This window comes from Pongo pygmaeus, chromosome 19 (genome assembly GCF_028885625.2).
Source record: "Pongo pygmaeus isolate AG05252 chromosome 19, NHGRI_mPonPyg2-v2.0_pri, whole genome shotgun sequence".
In the NCBI taxonomy this organism is placed as follows: domain Eukaryota; kingdom Metazoa; phylum Chordata; class Mammalia; order Primates; family Hominidae; genus Pongo; species Pongo pygmaeus.
In genome coordinates, this window is record NC_072392.2 from 54,745,059 (window position 1) to 54,770,988 (window position 25,930).

Here is a 25,930-nt window from a genome sequence, read left to right on the forward strand (position 1 = left end):
TCACTTTGTCTCCCAGGCTGGAGTGCAGTGGCGCAATCTCGGCTCACTGCAACCTCCGCCTCTGGGGGTTCAATCAATTCTCTTGCCTCATCCTCATCCGTAGCTGGGTCTACAGGCGCACTCCACCACACCCACTGATTTTTTTGTATTTCAGTAGAGACAGGTTTTCACTACGTTGCCCAGGCTGGTCTCAAACTCCTGAGCTCAGGCAATCCGCCGGTCTCGGCCTCCCAAAGTGCTAGGATTACAGGCGTGAGCCACAGCGCTGGGCCTAAGGCTACCTTTTTTTTTTTTTTTTTTTTTGAGACAGAGTCTTGCTCTTGTTGCCCAGGCTGGAGTGCAGTGGTGCGATCTCAGCTCACCGCAACCTCCACCTCCCGGGTTCAAGGGATTCTCCTGCCTCAGCCTCCTGAGTAGCTGGGATTACAGGCACCCACCACTATGCCTGGCTAATTTTTGTATTTTTAATAGAGACGGGGTTTTGCCATGTTGGCCAGGCTGGTCTCGAATTCCTGACCTCCAGTAATCCACCTGCCTCAGCCTCCCAAAGTGCTAGGATTACAAGCGTGAGCCACCAAACCCGGCCTAAGGCTACTTCTTTACATACAAGTTTGTTAATTTCATTTTACAAGTCCAAGTTACAACTGCCAGTTTAACTAGAGTTTCAGCATCCCAACTAAAATGATAAAGTCTGCAACTGCCTGTAAACATTGTAACTATATTGCAACATTTAGCTACTATCAAAATCCTAAGACTACTATTTGAAATAAGTTCAAACAATGTTTCCTCAGTGCATTACCTACAGACCCTAGGGACAAAGACAAAACCTAAGGTTAACTTCATGTATGCACTGCCATCTATCAAAGGAACAGTGCAGAGCATAAAACTCTGATAGGGGCATCTTCCTTCCCTCTTCCCTTTTCCCCTTCTCTCCCAACAGGTGTTTTGCTCTGCATTCTCCCTTTCAATAGTATTTGGCAGAATATCCTGAAAGAAACTTGTTTCCCTTGACAAGAATTTTCACTAACATTCTCACAGCATTCAATGACCGTGCAGAAGTTCCAACACAAATAAATGTCTCACTCATTCCTTTGTGATAAAAACCCATTCTGAAGCAAAGAAAAACTGCACCTTTTCCTAAATGTTATTTTGAGATATTTAAATTAAGTGAGCTTAAGTTTTATTTGCCTTAGTCACAAGTCCACAGTACAATTAAAGCAAAATTCAACCGCCAGATACAGTGCAAAGTAAGTTCCATACTAAACCACATTGCAAGGTTACATCTTTTTCAGTGGAAAATTTTGGAAAGTCACATCATTGTGGAGAGAATACAGTATAAAAGCACCTAAAAAGTTGGCCATTTTAAAGTGCTATATGACAGATGTATTAATGTGTTGCATTCACAAAGGTGGTTATGTGAATATACCAAGAACTAATGTCTTTTAAAGACTATTTATGTTGGTTTTCCCTATGTTTTGATATGCTTTCCTATGTTATGATTATTCATTAAATAATAATCTTATATCCAAACTCACTGAATTTTTTTTTTGAACTCCACAGCCATTGTGGGACAATAAACCTTAAAGGCTGATATCATAACTATATGCTTCAGAAAAGTGTTTATGTTGGCAGGGGAGAGAAGAAAGAAAATATCAACAAATGAATCCCTATCTGGAGTCCAAACCGAGAAATGCATTGTTTAATATGATCACAGTGCTAGTTTCAACTATTTAAAAATACAAGTCCATTATACTTCTAATGCAAAAAGTACAGAAATCATAATCAAGACACACAATTTCTAATGCATCAACACTATTTACTTTATGTCAGAACAAATCATTCTACCTTTTTTCATGAAAAATAAATGCACCTGAATAATCGTAGATGCTGTCACTGAAAAACTTCTAATAAATTAAGTCATTCAATAGCTCTTCTAATCCTTTTTAAAGTACTGCAGCTCAATCAAGTCTTAATTGAGACTGGCAAGCATAAAGGCATAGACTGGCATCTCTACAATGACTTGCATTTTACATAAAATTTGAAAAAAACTTCGGTAGATATTTGCAAAAAAAAAATATTGAGGAACAAAACTGATCAACTGCCTTTGATAGCAAAAGAATACTGATGAGATGAAGAGACTTAGGTGTACCTTATCGAAATAAGCAAATGTATAATCCAAAGCTTCAGCATCATCAAGACGCAGATTTCAAGATACTCGGAAAAGGTTAATTTCATTTCTTAAGAAATAGTGGCAAGCAACTGCACTCATTTCCTGTTCAGATTCAATTCAAATTTCAGCCATTTCCTTTTAAAGGAAATAGTACAGCAACATAGGGCAGAGGATCGGTAATGCTACACTACCAAATCTAAAGAATAAAGTACCCGGAACTGGGTCTTGACACTCAAGATGAGCAATCAGCTTTTTATAGTACTCTTACACATTCAATAATTTGGCTTCCTTTAAAAAAAAAAAAAAAAAGTCCACCTGTAAACTAAATAATGCCAAGAAAGCCCGTTTTGAAGAGACAGGGCCTAGCAGTACAATCGTTTCAAGAGTTTTAATGCATTAGGCAATACGAGACTATTTACAACGAAATTAAACCATTTTAGTGGAATCTTGACTGTGCACGAGTATGTCACTCTGCCCCCAATAACTAAGCTTACGTGGTGAGAGCTACCAGTATTAAAACAAAAAATACACAGGTAGCAGTGCAGCTGCGACATTTCCAGGTAATTAAGCCTCCCCGAGGGTAGGTGGTTTCTGTATGGGGTAGGCCCTAAACGCTCAAGATCCTTCAACCCCTCTCTGAGACGTGTGCTTTGGCAAAAGCAGCGTCTCCTAAAGGGAAAGGGTCAAGGAAGAAGGTTCCAAAAGAAGGAAAATCTGGAGAGAGGGAGTGCGTACGGAGCTCTAGGCTTGGGGCCGACAGAGGTTACCGAGCCACCCACTGCAAAGGCGAGTTTGTGGGGCCTGCTGAAGAGAAGGCCTCGCCTAGGAGTTGCAACACACTCTTTCTCCAGTGCGCAGCGCTCGGCCTGGGGGAGGGGGAGGAGGGGAAACAGCTGCCAGGAGAGCGGCTGGCCCAGCCCGGCCCGGCCCGCTCACCGTGAGAGTGTCGTCTATGTAGAGGGGAATCTGCCTCCTCTCGAAGGGGAACTCCTCCTCCCCGTCCCTGCACACTGCCACCAGTCGCGCCATCGTCCCCGACGCTGCCGTTGCCACCGTCACCACCTCCTCCCAGCTGCCGCCGCCGCCGCTGCTGTTTCTGCCGCCGCCGCTGCCGCCTCCTCCTCCCAGCTCCTGCCTGCAACAGCCAAACCCCGCGAGCGTAAGCACCCGCCGCCGCGCAGCACATTCGCCACGGGGGGCAGGGAGCGGAGCGGGAGGGGACGGGAGAACCGGGCTGCGTTTCCCATCACCCGATTCCACACGCGCTCAGCCAATCAGCGCCCAGCGCCGCCGGGACCCGCCCCCTCGCGCCGCGCTCCCTCCCTCTCTCCCGCCCGCCCGCCCGCCCGCCGGCCTCCAGTCAGGGTCCAAAGGAGAGGCGGAAGGGACCGGCCTGCCGGGGGCTTCCCCGCCCGCCGTAGGAGTCCCGGCCCCAGGACCCCACCCCTGGCCTGGGCCTCGCAGCCTGCTCCCCGCCGCCCGCCGCCCGTCGCCCGTGTGCTCTCTGCCCCCAGCTGACCCCTTCTCCCCGCTTCTGGGCGCACCCCGCCCAATCGGCCCCAGAACTGCAGTTGCCCAGCGCGACCCCGCCCCTGGGAGGGGTCGACCCCGCAGCGGCTCTGCGGAGTCCAGGGAAGGGGGAGGGTCAGACCCTGTCCTCACCCTTCTCGGAGGAGGCTGTCGGTTCCGACCTTCACTGTTTTCGTGGTAGCCTCGCTAACTCCCACCTCTGCTCCCTGTTACTGGCTGACGAGGCCCGCGTCAGGGCCGGCCTGGGCGGGAGCGCAGCTCCGAATGCCGTTTCCTATCCGGGCAGTCATCCGCTCGCGCCGCGGGGAGTGGAAGAGGGAGGGCGGGGGACAAGGGGAAGGTGGGGCCGGGCGGGGTCGGGCGCCGGGCGGGGCCCACGTCCTCTCGCGAGACTGGGGCCGGCCGCGCTAGGGACCCCGCTGGAGAAATCTGCTCCCAGAGGGTGCGGGGCCGCCCTGGCCGTCCCGCCCGTGGGCCCGGCGCCCTCCTTGGAGCCCAGCCATTCCGCTAGACCCGAACTAGGACTGGTAGGGGGGGGTGATCGGCCCAACCTCAGGCCCCAGCCGAGGGCCGGGAAGGCTTCCCCAGGGACGAGGGGCAAGCCCCTCGACGTCAGGGTGTCGTCTATGTAGAGGGGAATCTGCCTCCTCTCGAAGGGGAATTCCTTCAGCAAGTCAAGCCCGTCTGATTTGGGGCTGACTCAGGGCAGAGGCCCAGAGAGGACCTGGATAGGTTGCGAGAAGTCGAGATCAGAGGGGGCGGAAGGCAGTGAGAAAAGGGAGACGAGCATCGGGGGGTGAGAGACAAACTCAGGTCTGGCTCTTGGCCCTTGACGCCACTGAATTCGCGTCCCACGGCGGGAAGAGGAGAAAAGGGCCCTGACACCGCGGCTCGCCAGGGGCCCGCTGCGTAGCTGCATCCCGATCCCGCTGAAGGGACCGCAAATAGTGAAGTGCTGACAGCTTGTGGTTGTCGTTACGCTGGAAGGAAATAGAAAACCGGACAGTGGTGTGTGTGTGCGTCTTGGCCAAAGGAACTTCTTGGGCTGGGCTAATGTGAGCAGGTACTCCCTTGGGCGAAGTACTGGCACTGGCCGACGGCCTTTCCCTCTGGCCGTCTCCGAGGAAGCAGAGCTGATGTGAAGACAGTTCCTCTCGCCACCGTGCGTTCAGTTCTGACCTCGAAGGTTTTGGAGGTCTGTCGTGAAGATATTTAGCTTATAAAAGTCCTGGTGATCTGAAGGACAGATGAATTTACTGCTCTTCCTGGTAGAATAGGCTGGAGCTGTGATACCTTTAAACAAAGTATTTTGGGTCGGGCATGGTGGCTCACGCCTGTAATCCCAGAACTTTGGGAGGCCGAGGTGGGTGGATCACCTGAGGTCAGGAGTTCGAGACCAGCCTGACCAATATGATGAAACCCCCGTCTCTACTAAAAATACAAAAATTAACCGGGCGTGGTGGCATGTACTTGTAATCCCAGCTACTAGGGAGGCTGAGACAGGAGAATCACTTGAACCCGGGAGGCGGAGGTTGCAGTGAGCCCAGATCGCGCCATTGCACTGCAGCCTGGGCAACAAGAGCGAAACTCCATCTCAAAACAAAACAAAGTATTTTGGTTATCACATGGAGTCTTAGAGATTCACAACAAAAAACCCATAGTGCACCCTTAGCCATGTTGACTTATTACATTGTGTGGTCATTGTTAGGGTCGGTGTGACATAACAAACGAAGAACCATTGTTCATTCCCGAAGGTGTGATTACCCGGCAAATATTTATGTCTTCTGGGCCGGAGCCATGGCTCACGCCGGTAATCCCAGCACTTTGGGAGGCGAGGTGGGTGGATTACTTGAGGTCAAGAGTTCGAGACTGGCCTGACCAACATGGTGAAACCCAGTCTCTACTAAAAATACAAAATTAGCCGAGCGTGGTGGCGCACGCCTGTTATCCCAGCTACTCGGGAGGCTGAGGCAAGAGAATCACTTGAACCTGGGAGGCAGAGGTTGCAATGATCCGAGATCACGCCATTGTGCTCCAGCCTGGGCGACAAGAGTGAAACTACGTCTCAAAAAAAAATTTTTTTTATGTCTTCTGGCCATGTTAGCAGAGTAGAAGAATGTATTAGCTTGAATCTAATACGTATGTATGATGTTCATATACATAGCCAAAATTTGGACATTTTTAGAGAATCTTGCGTTTTATGTAAAAAACAAAACCAAACAAACCAGGACGGGGGCGGCGGCTAACACCTGTAATCCCAAGACTTTGGGAAGCCAAGGCGGGCAGATCACTTGAGGTCAGGAGTTCAAGACCAGCCTAGGCAACATGGAGAAACCCCGTCTCTACTAAAACTACAAAAATCAGCTGGGCGTGGTGGCGACCACCTTTAATCCCAGCTACTTGGGAGGCTGAGGCAGAAGAATCGCTTGAACTGGGAAGGCGGAAGTTGCAGTGAGCCAAGATACTGTGGCCTTCAGTATCTAGAGGTGCTCCTATAGTGGTACATCAATTAATGTACCCACTTTAAACCTTTTTTTTTTTTTGAGACGGAGTCTCGCTCTGTCGCCCAGGCTGGAGTGCAGTGGGGCTATCTCGGCTCACTGCAAGCTCCGCCTCCCAGGTTCATGCCATTCTCCTACCTCAGCCTCCCGAGTAGCTGGGACTACAGGCACCTGCCACCACGCCCGGCTAATTTCTTGTGTTTTTATTAGAGACGGGGTTTCACCGTGTTAGCCAGGATGGTCTTGATCTCCTGACCTCTTGATCCGCCTGCCTCGGCCTCCCAAAGTGCTGGGATTACAGGCGTGAGCCAACGTGCCCGGCCTAAACCTTTTAGATTTCATTAGGATTCTGGTTGATAAAGAACATTAAAAATGACAAGCTCATTATATAGGTGCTAATTTTAATTACTTTGACTACTGAACACACGCCAGGTACTAACAAAGAAGGGAGTATTCACCCTGGGGATTTAAATCTATGAAAAGGTATTAAAACACATATATAAAACATAATAAAATGAAATCCCAAAAGTCTCTTACCATCTGAGCTTACTTTCCCTAATTTGGGTTTGTCTCTTAGGTCCACTGAGCATACTTAGTATCTTTGGACAAATAGGAATTCAATGAAAACGTATTCTTAAAGGCGAAAAAGGCGGATTTGCTAGGTAAGTTGCTGTTTCTCAAGGAGGTAGCCTGGGTGCTATAAATCCAATCCAATCTAATCTAATGCAGTACAATACAATATAATACAATCGATACAGTAAAATCAATATCCCAAGGAAAACGCTTAGAAAATTATTTCATGGCAAAATAATTTTTCAAAGTTTTCACTGTGCATCTTCCTGGTTTTAGAGTAGGCACTTATTTTTATTTTCACTATTGCTCTGTTTTTAGTCATAACCACTAGTACTGCAGCAAATATTTCTTGAGTATTATCCTATGTACTTTAAAATGAAAAGTATCTGCTTTTAGAGCAAACCTCTAATTGAGGAAATATATAATTGCTACATTAAAAGACAGTTGTCTGTTGCCTATTATTTCATTTTGATATTGGCATTGTGAAATGCAAGTTCAAAGGATTTGAAAGGCCAGGAAAGCAAAGGCAATCAACAGCAGAACACATTTTGCTGGTACCTAATAAAGAACAGTTGGAGGGATGGAGCTGTAATAAATTATCAGCAAAATACCATTCTTTTTCTTAGGTCCAAATGTGTGAGAAGCTAGCCACAAAATGCAGGCATAAATGAGATCTATCTGTTCTTCAGGCTACCTAGGTTTTAAAAAAATGAAAAGTACCAAGGTATTCCTTATTATTTTTTAGCTTCATAGACTATATTTAAACTCCTAGGGAACAACATAAGGTTCTTGTATGATTTATATAAATACATTGGACATTTATGCTCAATAAAAATAAAACTGGTTGTCATCTTCGGCACACAAGAGCTATTGGGGCACGTGTAGTAGACATCCCCAGTTTATAATTGTGTAAAATTAAAATTGGCCGGGTGCGGTGACTTGCACCTGTAATCCCAGCACTTTGGGAGGCCGAGGTGGGCGGATCATGAGGTCAGGAGATCCAGACCATCCTGGCTAACGGTGAAACCCCGTCTCTAATAAAAATACAGAAAATTAGCCGGGCCTGGTGGCGGGCACCTGTAGTCCCAGCTATTCGGGAGGCAGAGGCAGGAGATCGTGCTAGTGCCCTCTAACCTGGGCAACAGAGCAAGACTGCGTCTCAAAAAAAAAAAAAAAATTAAAATTATGGGAGCGAGTCACTTTCTGAAGGGCATAGATAGGCTGAGGTCCTGGACAGATTATGTTCTTCTTACTCCTCACTTTGTTATCTTTCCCTCTCCTCTGCCCTCAAAAATTGATAGTTGCAAGGAAAATGATAGTTGATTAGAAGACCTTTTGTTGTTTCATTATAATAACCACAGTTTTATGTGGTAAGACAATCTATGGCCACAGAATGTTATTTAAATTACCATAGTGACCTAAATCTGAGGATCTGTGGATTGGGTTTTCTTTTTCATGAGCTGACACTGGGAAGTTCTGTTTTATCTGTCAAAAATAAACACACCTGGCCAGATGCGGTGGCTCATGCCTAAATCCCAGCACTTTGGGAGACCAAGGCGGGCAGATCACTTGAGGTCAGGAGTTTGAGACTGGCCTGGCCAACATGGTGAAACCTCATCTCTACTAAAAATACAAAAATTAGCCGGGCGAAGTGGCACGTGCCTGTAATCCCAGTTCCTCGGGAGGCTGAGGCAGGAGAATTGCCTGAACCTGGGAGGCGGAGGTTGTATAGTGAGCCAAGGCTGTGCCACTGCACTCCAGCCTGGGAGACAGAGCAAGACTCCATCTCAAAAAAAAAAAGACAGTAGACTATTAAACGTTATTATAGGCCAGGATCACAACGCCTGTAATCCCAGCACTTTGGGAGGCTGTGATGGGAGGATCACAAGAGGCCAGGAATTTGAGACCAGCCTGGGCAACCCCATCTCTATTTGTTAAAGATTAAAATTAAATTAAACCTTAATTTAGCCATAGTTTTATTAAATTACACTGGGTACTTGATAACTCTCATCTTTCTTATTGGTTCTCCTTTCCCTGATGTGGCCCCTGCCTGCCTCTCCAGCTCTCTGCCCGTGCTCTTCCTTTTTCTGTGTTCAGCCTTCTTTCAATTCCATTATGTGCTTGGTGCCCTCCCAACGTAGGACGTTTGCTGAGGGAGTCATCCATCTATAATGTTCTCTGCCATTTGCCCCCCAACCCCCAGACATATAAGACTTTTATAACTCCTCATCCCACTAATCAGCTGTAGCTCAAAAAAAAACATCTGTGGGGAAAACTTGACTCCTTACTAGGTCAGTTCTTGATTTGACACTCTTGACAACCTATGCTTTTTCTTCATAACTTAGCATTTCACAATGGATGTTTAATGTCTGTTTCCTCCACTAGATTGCAAGCTCTGAGGTATCAGGAAATTTGTGCTGTGCTTCTTAAATCCCTAGCATAGGGTAGGCTAAAAGATGAATTAATCCCAAAGCAAAACTTTGTCTCGTAATTATTATGTGTATAAACTATAATACAACATCCAATTCAGTCTATTTTTTTTGTAGACAGGGTCTCACTATGTTTCCCAGGATGGTCTTGAACTCCTGGGCCCAAGCGATCCTCCCACCTCAGCCTCCCAAAGTACTAGGATTATAGGCGTGAGTCACCATGCCCAGCCTTCCGTCTATTCTTTGGTACATTTAACTGTCTGACTTCATAGTACATAAGTAATTTCTTTATTTTATTTTTAAAATTTTTCTTTTTTTATCCACCCATCTGCACACTGGAGTATTTGATTTTAAACATTTGCTTCTTAGTCCTAGGTTTTATTCAAAAATTTAAATTGAGCAATAAACAAGTATTGACAATCCACAGTTCACACTGAAATGTCAACATAAACATTTCATTTTATATTTATTGTAAAAGCAATATACAGTAAAAATACAGAATAGCATAAGGTTACATTAAGATGGAAAGTAAAAATTTTCCTCCCCCCACCCCAAGTCTTTCAATGTCACAACTATAAAGTTTCTTTAAAATACTACTTAATACATTCTAACAAGTCAAAAGGCTTTGTTTCTTCTTGGTTTTATTGTTGAGATACATTAAAATATTAAGCATTGGCCCAGTGTGGTGGCTCACACTTGTAATCCCAGCACTTTGGGAGGCCAAGGTGGGTGTATCACTTGAGTTCAGGAGTTTGAGACCAGCCTGGCCAATATGGCAAAACCCCATCTCTACTAAAAATACAAAAATTAGCTGGGCATGGTGGTGCATGCCTACAGTGCCAGCTACTCAGGAGGCTGAGGCAGGAGAATTGCTTGAACCTGGGAGGTGGAGGTTGCAGTGAGCTGAGATGGCACCACTACACTCCAGCCTGGGTAACAGAGTGAGACTCTGTCTCAAAAAAAAAAAAATAATTAAGCATCACTACTGTTCAGATGACTGAAACTATTTTATAATAAAATATGGTTAACACTGTTGCCAAAAGCACAATTTCTTTACAATTAATATTCCTCATTAAATATTGCCCAAATACTTACATATCCTACCCCTGCTGATCACCAAAATTGTATAGTCTTATCTTGCAAATATAGTACATATACAATTAAACAGTTGGAAAACATATAGAGATTGACCACAAATAAGGCCCACAAGGTACTGCTGTGTAATGTATCTACCATCAGGTTGATCAGGCCAGTTGTTATATTTGACAGCAAGAAAAATATTAACTGTTTTCTGTTTAGAGCTGTGATTAAACAAAGACTGGGTTCCATTCTTTCAGCTTCAGGGACTAAAGATTCTGAATGCTTTTTATTTGTAACAGGTGACTGGATAAGTTTCCAAGAACATGGTACTAGAGCTCCATTAATTAGAAATTTGGCAAAACTCAAAATTATATCACCCAGTAATAAACTACTAAGAAGGATCAGGCTAGAAGCAACTATCCAAATACAAAAGGCTAAATTTGCCATTCTTCGAGATACTGCTTCTACATTTACTTGAACTACGTAAAGAGATATGAAGAGGCTAATAGCTGCTAGTAAAAGAAAACAGGCTACTTTTATCAAGTCTTTGATATGTGATCGGTTCTTATGCATGTATAACCCTGTTTGCACACCAGCCATGTGTATTGCCACATACCCCAGGGTAGAGATTATTCCTTCACGGTTGGCATTTAATAGACCAACCCGTGTGCCACTACCATCAGTGCCATATAATATTAACCTCTTCAGTGAGGTAAAGTCAAGGGCTAGCTGGTATAATATAGTAATGCTGAGGGCAATAATCCAGGACTTATTTAGGGGAAAAATAATCAAAAGCAGTGGTGTTATCAATTTCACAACTATTATGGTAAAGAAAAAGTTCCAGTGAACTCCATACTCAGTTAAATGTTCCTGATAGCCTATTGATTTTATAATGGCTAATCGTCCGATTCCTAGGAAGACTAATGGCCATACAGAGTATAGTGAGTTTGTAAAGTAACGCAATTTGGACCCTTCCATATATTTTCTCCTCCTGACCTCTAGACAAACCATTGCAGACCCAAAAACAAAGCCACCTACTCCAAAATCCATTGCTCCTGTCCCATAGAGCTCAGTTTTGGCAAATCTTCTGGGAAAAAGTGGGAAGTCCACAGCCAAAATAGCAATAGCAGTAAATGCACTGGTAATTACACGGAAACAGGAGATGGCTGGAATGCATTCTGATTCTAGACTGATGTTCAAGAATTTTTCAAGGATTTTTAGGAAAGGCAGTCTGGCATAGCAGGTCCTCCTTCGGTATATTTGATACAACAGCCCTGCCCCAAAGATAATTACACCAAGAAGCTCAAGGAGGATAAATGAAGCCCAAATGGTCAAAGTGGCTACCATGGGAACTATTAGGACAACAAAGTCAATGAAGAATCTAGTTTTCCAGGTATGTGAAAAAGAACACAAGTACTGTGAGAAAATGATCAGGAACCCTCTGCACAGGATACAGAATGCAGGAAAGCACAATCCCTGGGTGATTTCCAGCACGGTGGTTCCATTGAGGTTACTGACAAAAGCTTCCTTCATCTGCTTTTCAGACATTTTTCTTCCTGTGAAAACAAGAGCAAAGGAATGGATTTGTGAAAAGCAGCATTCTTGTGTAATTAGCATACCTGGCTTAATTTTACTCTTATTACTAGATTTCAGAGCAGAACTTTGGGCCCTAATGAGTTCACCTAGGATTTGTGATTCCCCTTCCAAGGATTGTGGGAAGAAGCTTAACACTAATGTGTTCAGATAGAAATGTCATACTAATAATATGAAATTATTGGTTACAAAGCTTCAGCTATTCCCTGTACAAGACAGACTCACAAAGAAAGTGAATTTGGGGCCAGGCGCGGTGGCTCACACCTGTAATCCTAGCACTTTGGGAGGCCGAGGTGGGAGGATCACCTGAGGTCAAGAGTTCGAGACCAGCCTGGTCAACATGGTGAAAGCCCGTCTCTACTAAAAATACAAAAATTAGCCAGGAGTGATGGCACCCGCCTGTAATCCCAGCTACTTGCGAGATGAGGCAGGAGAATCGCTTGAACCGGGAAAGCAGAGTTTGGAGTGAGCCATTGCACTCCAGCCTGGGCCACAGAGTGAGACTGTTGACTGTCTCAAAAAGAAAAAGAAAAGAAAAAGCAAAGGAAAAGAAAGCGAATTTGGGATACAAACTCTGAGAATGGCATCATAGGCAGATGGGAATTTCTATTATGGAGCACAGTACGTATCATGCAGATTCTTTGATGAAAATTGAATAGGATTTACTAATGACTTTAAAGCAAATTCAAAGGCTAGGGGCCAAGTACATTTTGAAGTTGGGGGCCTTGGTTCCAGTTCAGAGCCTCTCCAAACCTACTGCCTCGGTACAAAACGTGACCCCTGCAGTGATTTCTGGATCCCCAGGCTGCTCCTTTCCTCATTTACAGACAGTTATGTTTTCAGGTTAGGATGGAAGTAGGTACGATGGGTGCATTAAGAATGGATGTATAGCACATACTAGTGTTAGTTGCTCTTTTATTAAGGGTTGTAAAACACCTCTGAATGCCACACATCATTGTCTGAAAAACGGCATACTGGAAGAACACATTTGTTGGTTAAACATGAACCTAGAGTTTCTCAGTGTACCATGAGCTGAATAAGTAAGCGAATGCATGCGTGCATTATGGCCTGTCTGGAACCTGTGACAATACTTCACAGTAACCTACTCAAATCAGTTGACCATTAAAAATAAAAGTCCTAGCGGAGAGAAGTGGCTCATGCCTGCAATCCTAGCGCTTTGGGAGGAGAGAGGATCGCTTAAGGCCAGGAGTGAAAAAAAAAAAAAAGAAAAATTAAAAATTAGCTGAGCTTGGTGGTGCGCGCCTCTAATCCCAGCCACTCGCCAGGCTGAGGCGGAGGATTGCTTGAGTCCAGAGGTTGAAGGCAGCAGTGAGCCGAGATCGCGCCACTGCACTCCTACCTGGGCGACAGAGCGAGACTCCGTCTCTTAAAAAATAAACATAAAAATAAAAAGTCTTTTTCCTAACAGACGCCCGACCTGGCCGCGCACCACCCGTATACCTCACGTGCTCCAAAAGGTGCCGGCGCCCCCAGCAGACAGTCTACGTGGGCAGGGCTGCCGGACTCCCGCTGCACCCGCCAAACCACGCGGGAACCATCCGCTTCCGCCTCCCGCGCAGCACTTCCGGCCGACGCAGGCAGCTGGCACTTCCAGGCGGGCCGATTCCGCGCGTCTCCGCCTATCATGGCGCTCGTCCCATTGTCCCATGGGCTACCCACTCCTGTCATGTCCTTTAGGCTGGTGCAGGCCAGATCTTCTAGGGCTGTAGCCCTGAGAGGAACGCCTGGAGAAGAAACGGCGCGCCGTGCACCTCACACGGCCCCTCAGACCTCACGGCGAGGCCCTATCAGGGTAATGGGGTCTGCCGGACCCGCACAAGACTCCGCCGCGGCGACCTCTACTGAAAGACCCCCAGCCCTGGGGGCGCCCGAAGGCCCAGGAAACTGTGCTTCTGCGCTTCTCCCCTAGAACGTGGGAAGCTGCCGCTTTACCCTCATTTTACCCCAGGGTCGCAAAACATCTCACCGTAGTTGGAGCCCGCAAGCCGGACCAGGTGTCCCGGGCAAGCCACGTGCGCCCCGCGCCGCGAGTGCGCGCCCCGCCCCTGGGGAGGAGCCGGCCGACCCTCGGCCACTTAGCCAGTGCCGCAGGCGACGGGGTGCGGTTCGGCGGTCCCAGGTTCTTCTCCTCACTGCACGCTCTTGCCCCTCCTCTTTTCTCCTCTGCCCGTATTCTTCCCGCCACCTGACCTGGCCCGCCCGCCTTTCCACGTCTGGCCGGGCGGGGGCCTTAAGCACTGAGGCTCGGGCCGTGGGACTGGTGAGTGTCAACCCGATCCCATATCTGAAGCCCTTCAGACGCGGAAGGGGCTTGGGAGGTCATTTTGCCCCGCAGCGCTGAGGAAGAAGTAGGCGTCTCCACTTCCCCTTCCAAAGCGCCGTTTCCCTTCTTTTTGCCTTTTCCTTTTGACCCTCTTGTGTCTCACGAGGGGGTAGCCCAGCTCTTGGCTCTTGCTTGAAACAGAAGTCTTTCTTGATCACCTTTCCACCTTTCCACCTGGCCGGCAGGGGGGCGGCCTGCGTGGGGAGAGGGTCCTTGCTCCACTCTTCGCCCAACTCAGGACCCCGGGAGGGGGCGGCTTGTCCCGGGAGCTGTCAGGGGAGCTGCGCCCTTGGCTGGGGTCACGTCCACCTTCCTGGGAAGGACATACTCTCTCCGTGCTAGGTGCTTCCGGAACGGCATCCCAGCCCTGGGTTTGCGGCAAGACGCCCGGACCATGAGTCCCCGGTTCCCGCCGGGAACCTCGGGGCGGAGCCAGCTGGACTCATGAAGACCCTTACCCAGCGCTTCTCAGCGTCTGCCCTCCCACTGTCCTCCATGCCTAGAAAGAAACTTGAGTCTGAGAAGGAGGGACTGGTGATCAGGTTGCCACTTGCCTTGATTCGGTGTTCCATTTACTCATTACTGTCTCCCTTCTGCCCACAGTGGTCACACCCTTTCCAGAAATTCTTGGCTGGTAACCGCGAAACCGACTGGAGCAGGAGCTGGGAGAACTGGAGAAAACGGCTCTCATCTCACTTGACTCCAGCTAGGAGCTGATGCTGCATCGTAATAACATTTGCAGAGCGCTCTCACAGGTATTAGCCCCCTTAACGCTTCATTTAGCCCCGTGAGATCTGGATATTATCACTCCGTTTTGTAAACGAGGAAACAGAGTGAGGCTTAGTTCTTGAGTTCTGTGCCAGGGGCCTTGGGTTTTGGATTCAAACCCCAAACCTGTTGTGCTGCCTCTCTGGACCTATTGCTTGAGATGAGTTCCCAGTTGAAAGAGCTTTGTTCTCTGAAGCCCTCTGCATGGCTGTCCCTTGGATGGGGTATAGTCAGTGTCCAGGGTCAAGATCTTCTAGGGCTGTAGCACCGCACCTTTCCTGGTCCAGCACAGTCCTGATGCCTGTTTCCGCCTGAATTGTCCTTTTTCCAGCTTCTATGGAAGTCCCTATCCCTGGGTTCTTTAAAGACTTGATGTATTCAGAGCCTTAAGAAAGTCTCCACCAGGGTTAATCCGTTGCAGGCGCGCTTCACCCACAGCCTCATCTCTCCTTGCTAGGGGTGGTGCCAAGGCCTAGAAAATTCCAAGTCTGAGGGTCACTTAACCATTCTTCAAAATTGGCTTAGGCCCAGCCTCACAACACTCCACCTCCCAGATGGATTCAGCTCCCTGAAATCCTCACCTTCTTGAAGTTGTCACTAGACTGTTCACCTGATTAGTGCTCCCAAATGGATCATCAACCGTTAGTCGTAGTGCTAACAGTGTTTATCCTCTGAGTGAATACTCAGTTCGTACTTTGTGCGGTGCTGTCAAACCATGACCTCATTGACCTTCACAACCACTCCTTATGAGGCAGATTTAACTGTCCCCATTTTCAAGGTAAGAAATTGAGGTAGGTGATGTGCCTGACCCAGAATCACACACCCAGTGAGTGGTTGAACTATGATGTAAACTACCACACCACACCTTTCCTGGAGCAGCAAGAGATGACTCCAGCCTCTCCTCCCCACCAGCAACTGGCTACACTGAAATAAGATATTTCTGTGTAGTGTAGAGGACAGGGCACAAGACTTCTCTGTCTCCCCAGCGTCTTCTTCCTCCTCCATGGCACACTGACCCAGAGGGTTTGCAGCCCCACCCCAACCCAAATCCTAACCCTGTAATCAGACTGGCCCGGGGAGCCTCTGAGGCTCTCATAAAAGTTTCCCTGTCTCCTAATTGGCAAGGGAAAGGACAGGCCCACTCTCTGCCCAGGCCTGCCTTGCATGTCATTTTGGTTGCTTCTGCTAGGTGGGAAGGAGTGAGTGAGTCACCCCAGAAAAGCCCTCACCTGTGTGTGGTCCTTGTCTTCTCTCTCATGCCACAGGCTGTGGAGTGATTTGTCTGAGATTCCTCCAGAACTGAGCCCTTTGTTGGAACCATACCCCAGCCCATGGTCCCATGACTAGGTGGATAGTACTGCTTGTACCTCCTGCAACCCAGAACCCTGGCTGACGACTTTGAAGGAGGATGCTCCAGCAGGTAAAACCTCAACCTTAGATAACCCAGGCCCTCAAGCACCTGTAGCATCTTTTGCTAGCCCTAACCTGGAAGGAAGGGAAAGCCCCCTTAAAGGTCTCTTTTCTCTCCTCAAATTGTCTCTCCAGTGCCTTTTACTCATCATCAAGAAACTCTTCCTGATACCTAATTTGAATCTGTCTTGTGGTTTTTAGCTCCTTTCTTTGGGATAGGTAAGGTGGGATGGGTAAGGGAATCCTTAGGGCACTTTGGGAATTCTGCAGAGGAAGTCCTGAGAGATGTCCCTGCCACCTGAATTGTTGAGGCATAGTAGAAGCCTGGGGCTTGCAAGAGGATGTGCTCCTTGAAGCTAAGCCTTAAAGAACAAGAAAGAATTAGCCACTTGGAGAAGGAAAATAAGCACTCCAGGCAAAGAGGTCAGCCTGTACAGAAATGTAGGAGACTATCTATGAGGAAATATAGAAGGATTCTAATGAGTGAATGATGGGTTACATGATCCCCATGTCTCCGCCTCTCTGAAAAGGCTACTGTTGCCCCAGGCCTGTAGGATTCCAAATCACCCTTTACAGTGGAGCTCTGTCTCATACCCATATCATCCTTCGTGTGTAGCTCTTGGTCCTGAGAGAGTGGCAGTACTTATTTGCTGACTTTTTATTGTACCAAGTATTGCCAGGCACTGGGCTGAGGCAGATGTTGAGGGTGGTGCTTGCCCTCAGGGAGCTCAGAGTCTAGTGGAGTCTTGGGTAGGTAAGTGCCTGAACTCAGCAAGGTAGCAGCCAGGTGTGGGGCCTGCCAGCCTCAAGGGAGCCATAGTAGACACGGCAGCTTGACCTTCCAGCCATATGGCTCCTGGAACAGATTTGAAGGTAAGAAGTGGGCAAAACAGTTGACTGCTCTGGGCTTTTTTATTGCTTATTTTTAACTTTTTTTCTCTTATTAAAAAAAGGTATATCAATACAATGGAATAAAGCAAGTTACACAAAAATATAATACTTTTCAGTGTTCTTAAAATATGTAGGGAAAAAACCTATGATATTCTCTAAAATATTGGTTATTTCTGGGTAGTATGATTATGGATTTTTATGCTCCTTTTGCTTATCTCTATTTTCCAATTTTTTTTTTTTTTTTTTTTTTGAGACAGAGTCTCACTCTGTCACCCAGGCTGGAATGTAGTGGCTTGATCTTGGCTCACTGCAACCTCCGCCTCCCAGGTTCATGCCATTCTCCTGCCTCAGCTTCTCGAGTAGTTGGGACTACAGGCGCCAGCCACCACGCCTGGCTAATTTTTTGTATTTTTTAGTAGAGATGGGGTTTCACCGTGTTAGCCAGGATGGTCTTGATCTCCTGACCTCGTGATCCACCCACCTCGGCCTCCCAAAGTGCTGGGACTACAGGCGTGAGCCACCGCGCCCGGCCTCTAAATTTTTTTTAATAATTTTTATTTATTTATTTATTTATTTATTTTTATTTTAGAGATGGAGTCTCACTCTGTTGACAAGGCTGGTCTCAAACTCCTGACCTTAGGTGATCCGTCCGCCTCGGCCTCCCCAAGTGCTTTTACAGGCGTGAGCCACCGTACCCATCCGTGAGACCCTGTCTCTTAAATAAATAAATAAATAAGGCCAGGCACGGTGGCTCATGCCTGTAATCCCAATACTTTGGGAGGTCGAGGCGGGCAGATCACCTGAGGCCAAGAGTTCGAGACCAGTCTGGCCAACATGGCAAAACCCTATTTCTACTAAAAATACAAAAACTAGCCAGGTATGGTGGTGCATACCTGTGATCCCAGTTACTTGGGTGGCTGAGACATGAGAATCACTTGAACCTGGGAGACAGAGGTTGCAGTGAGCCAAGACTGTGCCACTGCACTCCAGCCTGGGCGATAGGGCGAGACTCTGTGTCAAAAAAAAAAAATACAAAAGCCACTTTTAGAAGAATAGCTAACCCCTTTTGGCAGATTCCAGATGGCCTTTCTAAATCCTTCATGTGTTTATGTGCTTGTATCTGTGAGGTAGGTACCATTATCCCACTTTACAGAAAAGAACTTTAAAAAATTATTTAGAAACAGGGTCTCACTTTGTCGCCCAGTGCAGTGGTATCACCATAGCTCACTGCAGCCTCAGCCTCCTGGGCTTAAGCAACTCTCCTGCGTCAGCCTCTAGAATAGCTGGGGTTACAGGCACATACCATAACACCCAGCTAATTTTTACATATTTTTTATAGAGACAGGGTCACCTTGGCCTCCCTAAGTGCTGAGATTACAGGCTTGAGCCACTATGGCCAGCTGGAAATTTTTCTATTTTTATTTTTTACTTTAGAGACAAGGTTTTGCTCTGTTGGCCAGGCTAGAGTGCAGTGGTACGATCATAACTCATTGCAGCCTCGAACTTTTAGGCCCAAGTGGTTCTTCTACCTCAGCCTCCCAAGTAGCTGGGATTACAGGGACCAGATGAGGAGAATTGAGGCACAAAGAGATGAAGAAATTAACATAAGAGTAATATAACTGTAAGAGGTAGAATCAGGATTCAAAGCCAGACAACTAACTTTCAAGTCCAGGTACTTGATCACTATACTCAGATGCCACTCTGGTTGGATCAGAACTCTTCATAAATTGTGTCTGTGTTTGTGAGTGGTTTGTGTGGTGGTGTTTTTTTTTCCCCTTCATAAAAGCAGAGGGATATGCATAGATATAGCTGTGCTCTGACCTCAGCAGTTACTCTGGAGGCCAAGAGCCTACCTTGTGCATTATAGTGGGCCCAAAGTTCAGAGAACAGGCAGTGGTTTTGGAAGAAATGCATTACTGGGCCTCTTGGAGGAAACTTGCCACCATGGCTTATTTCTATGAGAGGTTTGAAATTTTAGGCTCACCATTCTCATTGGAAATTCACCTGTTGTATCACAGACCTCTTCCTTCAAAAGCACATTTCAGCAAGATACCTGTCTTCAACCTCCACTCTATCTTTCTTGCATCCCCAAAGGAGACAGTAGGAGAAATGGGACCACGGGAGGAAGTGGAGAGATGATACATGTGGAAAGGTTTGACATCAAGGACGGGCAAAGGAAGATAGGGTGACTCATGCCTCTAGTCCCAATTACTTGGGAAGCTGAGGCAGAAGGATCACTTGAGCTCAGGAGTTGGAGGCTGCAGTGAGATATGATCACACCACTGCACTGCAGCCTGGGTAGCAGAGCAAGATTGCATCTCTTAAAAAAGAAAGGAAAAAAAAAAGATAGGCAAGGGAGGAGAAAGGACCTGTTCCCTTGGTGCCTATTCTTGACCTCAGATAGCCTTCTGAGCCAGGCTGTCTCTCAAGCAGACTCCGGCCAAGGGAACCAATTCATTAGCCAGCCTAAATTTAAGCCACAAAAGGCAGGTGATGAAGACGTGGGGCTACCTCTCTCAGAAGGTACAGCTGTTTTACATCAAAAGCTGAACTGTCTCTTCCCAAAAAGGCCTAACCCATGGTTCTTTTCCTTTGCAACATTCCTATAGCCTTATTTCTAATAAGGCTAGTAGCCTGGAAGTGCTACTTAAGTGGCCGGAGCTCTTGGCAGAAGAGATAGCATTTGTTGAGTACATGCTGTATGCCGGGCACTGACTAAATGCTTTGTATATCTCTTCTTGCTTTTCTTCCCAATAACCCTGTCAGTTGAGTTTATTTTCCTTTATTTACGAATAAAGAAACTGTGACTCAAAGAGGGTAACTTACCCAGGCTCACAGGGCTAGTAAGAGGCAGAACTGAAATTTGAACCCAACCAGACTATGATACCAGAGTCTCCTTCTACTATACAGGTTCCCACCCTTCTGTAGCTGCCAGCTGTTCTGAGTACCAGCTGTCATGGCCTTTATGTTTTTTGGTTTTTTGGTTTTTCTTTTTTTTTTTTGAGACAGAGTCTTGCTCTGTCGCCCAGGCTGGAGTGCAGTAGCACAATGTTGGCTCACTGCAAGCTCCGCCTCCCGGGATCACGCCATTCTCCTGCCTCAGCCTTCCGAGTAGCTGGGACTACAGGCGCCCGCCACGCCTGGCTAATTTTTTGTATTTTTTTCAGTAGAGACAGGGTTTCACCGTGTTAGCCAGGATGGTCTCGATCTCCTCACCTTGTGACCCACCCGCCTTGGCCTCCCAGAGTGCTGGGATTATAGGCGTGAGCCACTGCGCCTGGCCTCACCTTCATGTTATCTCTTCCAGGTCAATGGCCACAATCTGGGGTCTGATGGCCAAGCCAGGGAGTACCTCAGAGAAGACCTGCAGGAGTTCCTGGGTGGGGAGGTCCTGCTGTACAAGCTGGATGACCTCACTAGGGTGAATCCTGTGACACTAGAGACAGGTATGGGCCTCCCATTCCTCAAGAGTACCATCTCCAGGAGGTTGGAGGTGTGATGAGAGTAGTCAGCACAGCTTCTCCAGGTCAGACGGAGGTCGGCAGGACTCCTAATCTGGAGCCAGGTGGGCTGCTCCAGACCTCCGCCTGAGGGAGCATGACAGCTGCACCTGGGCTCCCCAGGGCATGCTTTGCTTCAGATTTGGAGCTCGTCTTAATTAGATCTTGTATCTGTTCTTCAGGGAGCTGCTGGGATTTAATGATTCTTAGCTAATTGCAGAAAGAGGGCTGTTACTTAAGTAGATGTCTGTGTGTGTGGTTTGACTATATTTGAGCCCAAGTTTGCTAAAGGCATCTCTGCCTCAGTCCTGAGGTGCCTGCAGGCCCGGTACATGGCAGACACATTCTACACTAATGCTGGCTGCACCCTGGTAGCCTTGAACCCCTTCAAGCCTGTTCCTCAGCTCTACTCGCCTGAGCTAATGAGAGAGTACTATGCTGCGCCTCAGCCCCAGGTAAGGCTCTGCCGCTGCCTGTGGCCTCAGGGCTCCTCTACCTCCCACTAAACCTCTTTGCAGTTACCCCTGTCCTTATTCATCTATTCACCAGCCATGTGGTCATTCAGAGTCTGCTAGTGCCATGGCCTGCCCAATAGGAGCTGGCAGAATTTTGAACCATAAAGAACTGACTACAGGACAGAAGGTGCAAAGTGGGGAATAAATATTTGTTTAACTGAGTTTGAAACCTAAAATAGAGACATAAGAGAAAGGATTTTTTTTTCTTGTTTGCGGTTTTATTAACAGGAAAGGATTTATAAAGGTATTATATATTTGTGTATTTAACAAACTACCTTATTTTTTTTTAATTATTCATTTATTTTGAGATGGAGTTTCACTCTTATTGCCCAGGCTGGAGTGCAATGGCATGATCTGGGCTCAGCGCAACCTCCACCTCCTGAGTTCAAGCAATTCTCCTGCTTCAGCTTCCTCAGTAGCTGGGATTACAGGCATATGCCACCACACCTGGCTAATTTTGTATTTTTAGTAGAGATGGAGTTTCTCCATATTGGTCAGGCTGGTCTCAAACTCCTGACATCAGGTGATCCACCCACCTCGGCCTCCCAAAGTGCTGGAATTACAGGTGTGAGCCACCGCACCCGGCCCTATTTATTTTGAGACTGAGTCTCTCCCTGTCACCCAGGGTGGAGCGCAGTAGTGCGATCTTGACTCACCGCAACCTCCACCTCCAGGGTTCAAGTGATTCTTGTGCCTCGGCCTCCCGAGTAGCTGGGACTACAGGTGCCCACCACCATGCCTGGCTAATTTTTGTATTTTAGTAGAGATGGGGTTTCACCATGTTGGCCAGGCTGGTCTCGAACTCCTGACCTCAAGTGATCCACCCGCCGTAGCCTCCCAAAGTGCTGAGATTATAGGCATGAGCCACTGAGTCCAGCAAAACTACCTTTTTAGAAAAGAATGAAATTATGCACGATAAGGATTGCCCTGGAAAATTCAGCATATGTTTATCTCTACTGAGGAAAGTAACTTATTCTTTTACTGAGAAAAGGATAAGTTATTTGGGGTGGGGTGGTGGAGGTACAGACAGATAATGAGCTTGTTGGTGTAAAAGTGCGTGATGCATTCAGGGAGAGGTGAGAGAAAACTTGCTGGCAGGAGGGAGGTCTTGGGGGCAAGAGGGAGTAGATGAGAGCAGGAAGACGAGAAAGCCAGGGTTGTTTGTGAAGAGTCTGAAGCACCATAGGAGGCAGAGAGAATCTGCAGAGTGTCTTCATCCAGGTAGAGGTGGGACTGGGAACAGAACCCACTAGACGAATAATTACTCTGGGAGTTGGGTTTAAGAAGGTGAGGCAGGAGGCAGAGACAACAGTTGGAGGCTTTGTATCCCTCTAGGTGATAGGTGGCTGGGGCAAGGGCAGGTGTAGAGAGGAGTGGCTCTGATGCCATATGGAACAGTTGCCTTCTCCCTCAGCAAGCTGTGGCTAAGTGATCACTGCTGGCTGGGTTAGCTGGGCATTGTGGAGGCGTGGCCCTCCAGAAGTTCATGCATGATGAGGTATCCAGTTGGAATCCAGGGGAAGTCTGTCCTGAGAGCCCTGTCTGCTGTCTGCCCTGCCTCCTGAAAAGTAAAAGCCAAGTTGTAGTCTCCTATGTTTCCTCAGCATCCAGCTTGATTGATGCCTAGTACATTGAAGACAGTTAATAGTTGTTGAAGAAAAGGAGAACAGTGGTTTTGGAATTTAAGTCGTGGATATACTTACTTGCTGAGTGGCCTTGAAAGGTTATTTAACTCCTCTGAACCTCACATTCCTTATATGAGGAACCGTATAAAATACGGTTATATTTCCAATTAGTGGACAGACTTAGTAGTTTATAAGAACTTTGCAAATTGCAAATTATAGTAAAATGAAGTAATAGGCAGAAGGATAAGACAATTAAAGCAAGATAAGATGGGAGTATAAAGTGTTAATGTTATAAACTGGTCAAGGCTAGCACTGCTTCTAGGCTGAGAGAAGATGAGTAGGTAAAGCCAGCATAGGGGTTCTAAAGTTGGGCCTAACACTGTGACATCCAGAAAATTTTTCTGGAGGAAGCATCCCACCACTGCTATTGGCAGCCTCCCCATCTCAGTCATCGTTGGCTCAGTCATCATTGAAAAACAGGCATTCCGTCACATGACCTTTCACTCCTTGATGTTCCAGAAACTGAAGCCCCATGTGTTCACTGTGGGTGAACAGACCTACAGGAATGTCAAGAGCCTGATTGAACCAGTCAACCAGTCTATTGTTGTCAGTGGAGAGAGTGGTGCTGGAAAGGTAGGAAGACGTCTTTCCCATCCTATCAACTCACGACTGGCTGGGTGGACAGGGAGGCAGGGGTCATTCCTTGGCCTTCCTTGTGGAGTTGTTTGCTTCCTAATTATTCCCAGATACGCTGGCTGAAGCTGGGGTTGGTGCACAATGGTGGGCTAGCACTGAGCCAGAAGTCAAGAGACAGGATTCCAGTCCAGGCTGTACTGCTAGCTCTGCCATCACCCTGGGTGAAATAGGAATGAAGCTTCCTTTCTAAGTCTTATTTTCTCATTGAAAGTCTCTCCCAGCTCTGACACCACTGGAAACAAAAGTCAGCTGCTGGGGATTCCAGCATAGTGGTTAAGAAGACATCAGAAAAGTACTTAGCTTCTGCAAAGCTCTCAGTTCTTCCACTTGTAAAATGGAAGGGGAGGACCAACACCTGACTCATAGGACTTCTGTGAGAGTTAAATGAGTCACTGTACATATGGTACCTGGTGGCATGCTTGGCATGTGGCAGTGCTCCTCCAAAGTAGCTGGGGTTCTTGTGGGAAAGAGTTTGTTGGAGTAGACCACCTGAACCCTCTGGGTTGCCCATGGTGGCAAGGGCAGTATATTGGGCCAGGTGTTGGGGAGGACAGAAGCTCCTGGTATGGCCACGTGGCCTTCTGGGTAGCAAAACCATAACAGGATGTTGGATACAGATGAGTGGGGAGTTGCACAGCTGGTCAAAGGAGACTATTGGCCAAGGCCTTGCCACCTTCTTGACAAGCCTCACCCAGCTGCCTCGCCCTTTCCACAACACTTTTACCTTCATGAGGAACTCTTTGGACCGTAAACTCCTCCTGCCTTCACTCACATATGAGAATTGCTGAACACTGAGAACTTGCCAGGTTCTAGGCTTCTGGCTGGGCACTGAGGGGTGGCAGTGGGATGAAAAATGCAACATGTAGCTTTCAGGGGGCACTTAGTCTGCTGAGAGAGACAGACAAGAAAACAAAGACAGTAAGTTGCAGGGATGAGGGCTTGGACTTGGGTTAGGAGGGGATCTCTAGGAGCTATATCAAGGTGGCTAGTGAAGTGGCTTATGCCCAGCTTCTCAACGAAGCCTTGTCCCCCAGAATTGCTCTGGGGAACTGAAGCTGAACCTGGCCCAAGACTCATCCGGCCAGAGAGCTTGGTAACCCTTTATTGAGCAGCCACTGTAGCCCTGGGCTGGGCCTGGTATATTTTCAAAAATTTATTTTTAATAAATAGTAATGTAGTTACATAGTTCAAAAAATCAAGCAATACTACAAAGCTTATAAAGAAAAACAGCAAACCTGCTCCTTGTGTTTCAACCTTGTTCCCTCTCTCCAGATGGCAGTTACTTGCACATCTTTTATCAGTTTATCTGGGTGTTTACATCCGTATTTTTAAACTACTGCTTATATTGTTAGTGACTTTTTGGTTTTGGACCTTATCTGTTCACTTCCTACTTTGATGAGGATTTAACCCTTATTTCCCTGCCCTCAAAATATATATTCTGTATATAATTATTTCATAATTTCTAATTAAGTTAATAAGCAGTATTTACATGGTTATGGTCCTGTGTATATTAATAGCAGAGCCATATAATATACTATATATTCTTGCATAATTTTTATTTTCCCTGTTTTCCCTGTTTAGTTTAATAGTGGTGTACAAAAACTAAACCAGTGAAAAAGTGGGGCAAGTAAAATAAATAATAAATAAATAATTGCCCCATTTTTTCACTTGTTTAGTTTTTATATACCATTATTAACTCATTACCAGACTTGTCACCAAATCTGGAAAACACCTGTCAAACTGGCAAGCAAATCAGCTTCTTTCATTGGAGATACCCTTCCTAGAGCTCTCAGACCACATCTTTTCTTCTGTCTGGATTGGTGGCTACTCAGGGCTGCTGCCACACAGCTGTTGCTTGGAAGCTTCTTTGCTTCTGCACATCCCCAGATTCCCATCTGTCCTAGGATAAATCCCCCATGGCGGGAGCCCATAGCGTTCTCTTTATTTTGTTTTTGTTTTTTGTTTTTTTTGAGACAGGGTTTCTGTCGCCCAGGCTGGAGTGCAGGGGCACAATCTCAGCCCACTGCAACCTCCGCCTCCCCAGTTCCAATAATTCTCATGCCTCAGCCTCCCGAGTAGCTGGGATTACAGATGCATACCACCACACCCAGCTAAGTTGTTTTTTTTTTTTTTTTTTTTTTTTTTTTTGAGACGGAGTCTCGCTCTGTTGCCCAGGCTGGAGTGCAGTGGCACGATCTCGGCTCACTGCAACTTCTGCCTCCCGGGTTCACACCATTCTCCTGCCTCAGCCTCCTGAGTAGCTGGGACTACAGGCGCCCGCCACCACGCCTGGCTAATTTTTTGT

At 47.0% G+C, this 25,930-nt stretch overlaps 3 protein-coding genes across 39 annotated transcripts in view; 1 reads left to right on the forward strand and 2 right to left on the reverse strand.

Moving 5' to 3' along the window:
• Positions 1-4,031, reverse strand: part of GGNBP2 (gametogenetin binding protein 2) — a 45,461-nt gene extending 41,430 nt beyond the window's left edge. For 4 of the 8 annotated variants that reach the window (XM_054456922.2, XM_054456921.2, XM_054456918.2 and 1 more), the window contains exon 1: positions 3,833-3,970. Coding sequence is in view for 4 of the 8 variants with exons in the window: in XM_054456920.2 (XP_054312895.2) it covers positions 3,107-3,199 (93 nt within the window). In the remaining 4 variants the exon portion in view is untranslated. Of the gene's footprint in view, positions 1-3,106; positions 3,306-3,832 lie in introns of all 8 variants that reach the window. The other 4 variants (XM_054456919.2, XM_054456916.2, XM_054456915.2 and 1 more) reach the window with 2 other exon arrangements.
• Positions 4,032-4,086: 55 nt separating this feature from the next.
• The window catches only part of MYO19 (myosin XIX), a 91,386-nt gene continuing 69,542 nt past the window's right edge, over positions 4,087-25,930 (forward strand). For 11 of the 27 annotated variants that reach the window (XR_010124526.1, XR_010124527.1, XM_063655533.1 and 8 more), the window contains exons 1-6: positions 14,019-14,157; positions 14,824-14,975; positions 16,254-16,408; positions 20,597-20,735; positions 21,096-21,244; positions 23,449-23,562. Coding sequence is in view for 22 of the 27 variants with exons in the window: in XM_063655533.1 (XP_063511603.1) it covers positions 16,397-16,408; positions 20,597-20,735; positions 21,096-21,244; positions 23,449-23,562 (414 nt within the window). In the remaining 5 variants the exon portion in view is untranslated. The other 16 variants (XM_063655534.1, XM_063655536.1, XM_063655535.1 and 13 more) reach the window with 14 other exon arrangements.
• Positions 9,643-13,987, reverse strand: PIGW (phosphatidylinositol glycan anchor biosynthesis class W). Of its 4 annotated transcripts, none has more exons than XM_063655546.1 (3): positions 13,864-13,983; positions 12,141-12,386; positions 9,643-11,839 (listed from the first exon to the last, which is right to left on the reverse strand). In XM_063655546.1, exon 3 carries the CDS (start codon positions 11,829-11,831, stop codon positions 10,317-10,319), a length of 1,515 nt encoding a protein of 504 aa, XP_063511616.1. In that variant the 5' UTR covers positions 11,832-11,839; positions 12,141-12,386; positions 13,864-13,983; the 3' UTR covers positions 9,643-10,316. The 4 variants fall into 4 exon arrangements, with proteins under 4 accessions (XP_063511616.1, XP_063511614.1, XP_063511615.1 ...); XM_063655544.1 differs by lacking the exon at positions 13,864-13,983 and adding an exon at positions 13,338-13,393; XM_063655545.1 differs by lacking the exon at positions 12,141-12,386 and having other exon boundaries at positions 13,864-13,987.

Bases quoted from the DNA above. Each gene is read 5' to 3' on its own strand.
- PIGW (XM_063655545.1), bottom strand. From the start codon at position 11,831: ATGTCTGAAAAGCAGATGAAGGAAGCTTTTGTCAGTAACCTCAATGGA.